The sequence below is a fragment of the Citrus clementina genome, unplaced genomic scaffold (genome assembly GCF_000493195.1).
Source record: "Citrus clementina cultivar Clemenules unplaced genomic scaffold, Citrus_clementina_v1.0 scaffold_6, whole genome shotgun sequence".
NCBI lineage: Eukaryota > Viridiplantae > Streptophyta > Magnoliopsida > Sapindales > Rutaceae > Citrus > Citrus x clementina.
Window position 1 is genome coordinate 2,339,717 of NW_006262139.1, and position 3,348 is coordinate 2,343,064.

General features: G+C 36.6%; 2 protein-coding genes across 2 annotated transcripts; both read right to left on the reverse strand.

Moving 5' to 3' along the window:
* Nucleotides 1-229: 229 nt before the first annotated feature.
* On the reverse strand, nucleotides 230-1,292 carry LOC112097283. Its single transcript, XM_024182468.1, has 2 exons — nucleotides 495-1,292; nucleotides 230-418 (listed from the first exon to the last, which is right to left on the reverse strand). Exons 1-2 carry the CDS (start codon nucleotides 1,290-1,292, stop codon nucleotides 230-232), a joined length of 987 nt encoding a protein of 328 aa, XP_024038236.1.
* A 237-nt stretch (nucleotides 1,293-1,529) lies between these two features.
* Nucleotides 1,530-2,486, reverse strand: LOC112097284. The gene has a single exon (XM_024182469.1). The coding sequence runs from the start codon at nucleotides 2,484-2,486 to the stop codon at nucleotides 1,530-1,532; it is 957 nt and encodes a 318-aa protein (XP_024038237.1).
* Nucleotides 2,487-3,348: the final 862 nt, after the last annotated feature.

A 3,348-nucleotide genomic window follows, 5' to 3' on the forward strand; every position in this document is an offset into this window, starting at 1 on the left:
TAGCATAATAGTTTAGGAAATTGAAGTTGATAGATTGTTTCCAGCAAAACATTGCAAAGTGAGCATCAAACTCATTACAAAGCACCTATGATAGTGGACGCTTGTGATGGATTCTGCGATTGGCTGACTTGGGATAGGTTGACATGTGAAGTCTTTCCTATATCACGAAAAAGAAAATAAATTAAGCTCCTTATATGCATTATGAAATATGAACAAAAAGAAAAGAAATTCAACCTCGTTTTTTGCTTGTTCTAACAACTCCAACAACATTTGTACTTTTTCTTTTCATCGATCTAGCACTGGAGCTTTTACTTCGATCACTTGGTTGGTCTTTCCTCGTTGTATTTCTCGTTCTGGTTGCCTTTGATGGCTGGCTTAATGGTTCTGCTGGCTGGCCTGAAGAATTTCCAATTGACACCTGAAAAAACATAACTTCTGTGTTAGATGACAATAAATAAACATAAATAAATAAAACTGATGGACCAAATAGATACCTGAGAATTAGTACTTGTAGCTTCGGTTGCCCTTACAACCGATGGTCTTAATGGACAAGATCTTACATTGTGGTTCGAGCCACCACAAATTGAGCAATTGATAAAGAATCTCCTGCTGCGTTTTTTAGGTTCAGTGGTTGCTCTCTTCCTGCATTTCTTTGGCCTTCCAATCTTTTTCCGCACAATTGGGGGATCAATTAGGGGCCTATCACCATGCTTCCATGTCCGCTCATCGGGAATTGGACTAAACATAACTGAATATGTATTAATGTAGGCCTGCTTGCTAAAGTAAAATGGAATATACTCCTCAATTTCATGCCTTGCATAGCCTATGGCAGCCATAGCATCAGAGCAAGGTAAGCCGGTAATTTCCCAATGCCCACAATCACACGTCTTGTCTTCTAATTTCATTATAAACCTCCTAGTTGGATAATAAGATTTATCCATGACTTGAAAATTCAAGTTTCCCGAGGATTGCACAATCATTTTCTCTCCTTTCTTGTAGGTTTGATCCAACTCTTTGTAGATTCTAGGAGCAATAGTTTTTTGCCAAGTATTTCCCTCATTTATTCTCTTTGTAAATCTTTTCATCAGTCTGTATCTAATTTCCTCAAGCATTGACAAAGCAGGCCTGTCTCTGTAATGCAGAATCCAACTGTTGAAGCACTCGGAGGCATTGTTGTCAGTCCTTTCTACCTTGCACTTTCTGTTGTATGCATCCATAGAGCAAGTGTATCCTTGCAGCTCGTTTTCCAACCAATTATATGCTTGTAACTTTTCCTCTTTGATATGTGCCATTGCCTCCTCATAATCATACTTGTTACTACTTTTTGCTGCCTTCTATAAAAGAGTCTGCAAGTTGGCACCAGCATGTTCTTTCGTAAAATTAGCATACACATGCCTACAACATGCCCTATAATAGGCAGTAGGCCATGTGTTTGGAATTGCATTCAACAACCCTTTTTACCTATCACTAATAAATGTTACTTGCCTTCCATCATCTAAGTAACTATGCAAATGATCAAGAAACCAGATCTATATTTTTGTGTTCTCAATTTCGCATACACACAATGCCAATGGGACAATCCCTTTATTAGCATCTGAAGCAACAACAGCCAACAATACTCCACCAAATTTTCCCTTTAGGTGACACCCATCGATTCCAATGAACAGTCTACAGCCATTCAGAAAAGCATTTCTTTGTGCAAGAAATGCAACAAAAAATCTTTGAAATAAACATTTCTCAAGAACAGTGACTGCATCACATAACACTTTGCAAATGGCTCCTAGCTCAGCCCGATGAATAGCTGCAGCATACTGAAACAATTTCTCATAGCTCTTCGAATGGTCACCATATACTAGAATCCTTGCTTTTTCTCTAGCCCTATACATTGTGAGCTTCTCAATCTTCAACCTGAATTTTTCTTGCTTATAATTCTTGAAAAGAGATATATTGACATTTGCATCAATAGCAACATGTCCTTTTATCATTTCAGCAATCCATGTTGAAGTAACTTTCACATATTTCTTGGTAAGCTTGCACTCATGCTTTTTGTGATATTTCCGCAGCCAAAAACCATCCCTATCATTTAGTCTTGCACCATTAACAAACAATGGATAACCAGCCTCCTTACAAGTTGCATAATATCTCCGTGGTTCGCTATATTTTATGTTAATATTAAACTCTTTCCTAATCATAACCTCATGTAACACTTGTCTAAAATGACTCACATCCCTAAACACATCACCTAATCTCAGCCTATGTATCCCATCAACATTTAATTTATACTCATGTTTTTCTAAATATTTTGTAAACTTCATGTTGCCAACATTGATGTCATCATCAGAAGAGTCCACAGCCATTTCGACTGCCCTAGTGTCATCATTTAGTAAACCATCTCCATCTCTATCGCTATCACTCCCGCATTGGTTGTCCTCACTGCCCTCACTATCATCATTGTCCTCAAAAGACACAATATCATCAACAAGCATAGTAGGTATTGGTTGCACAACAGGTTCCTCACCATCACTGTTAATCCTTTTGTCTGACCAATCTAATAATGGTTAATCTTCATTAATTTCAGCCTCATGAATAGTTGCAGTAGCTTTGTGTCCATAACTCCTTTGCATATCATCGAATTCATTTCTGTTACTCCCCTCTTCTTGAATTGTATGACTAACTTCTGATGTAGCTTGATCATTCAATATATCTATAACTTCTGAAGACAATTGTACTCCTAAGTTAAACATTAATGATTGTATTAACAGAGCATCTGGATTTTGAGGGCATAAAACAAGCACGACTTCAACTTCAAATGTAGTAACACCCATTAAATTATGAAACCCAAATAAGCATTTCATCCCAAATTTAGAATCTAACACAACCCTGACTTTACTCTCTGGGTTCATAACAGTCAATAAAATTTTGCCAACTGTATCTAACCCATGCACAATAATTATCTTCAATGCCTTAGCCCTTATTTTATCAATAGTCCAATCTTCAGGGTTAATCATACCGACATGATGTTTTTGTCCTTTGAAATAAATCACTAGTTCCATTGTTGACATGTCTACTGTAATCCCAAAAACAACACAATGTACTTAAAAATGGATCCCTTAAGCTTTTCAAACACAGCGTAGGAAATAAATATCATACAATACTCAACAGTCCACAAGTTGAAAAAAGCCCCAATTAGTTTTAACAAAATACATGTAACAACAACACCCTAAACTGACATAGTTTACCATAAAACAGACCCTCAATATGCAAAAACTAGAACTGATATCATTTACCATCTAAATGCACTTTTATAAACCTAAAACGTTGATTACATAAGAATATAAATAACCCAAA

Excerpts from the sequence above, each read along its gene's own strand:
- LOC112097283 (XM_024182468.1), bottom strand. The coding sequence starts at position 1,292 with ATGGCACATATCAAAGAGGAAAAGTTACAAGCATATAATTGGTTGGAA. Across the intron at positions 419-494 it reads CTACAAGTACTAATTCTCAG|GTGTCAATTGGAAATTCTTC; the intron begins GTATCTATTTGG and ends ATGTTTTTTCAG.
- LOC112097284 (XM_024182469.1), bottom strand. The coding sequence starts at position 2,486 with ATGCTTGTTGATGATATTGTGTCTTTTGAGGACAATGATGATAGTGAG.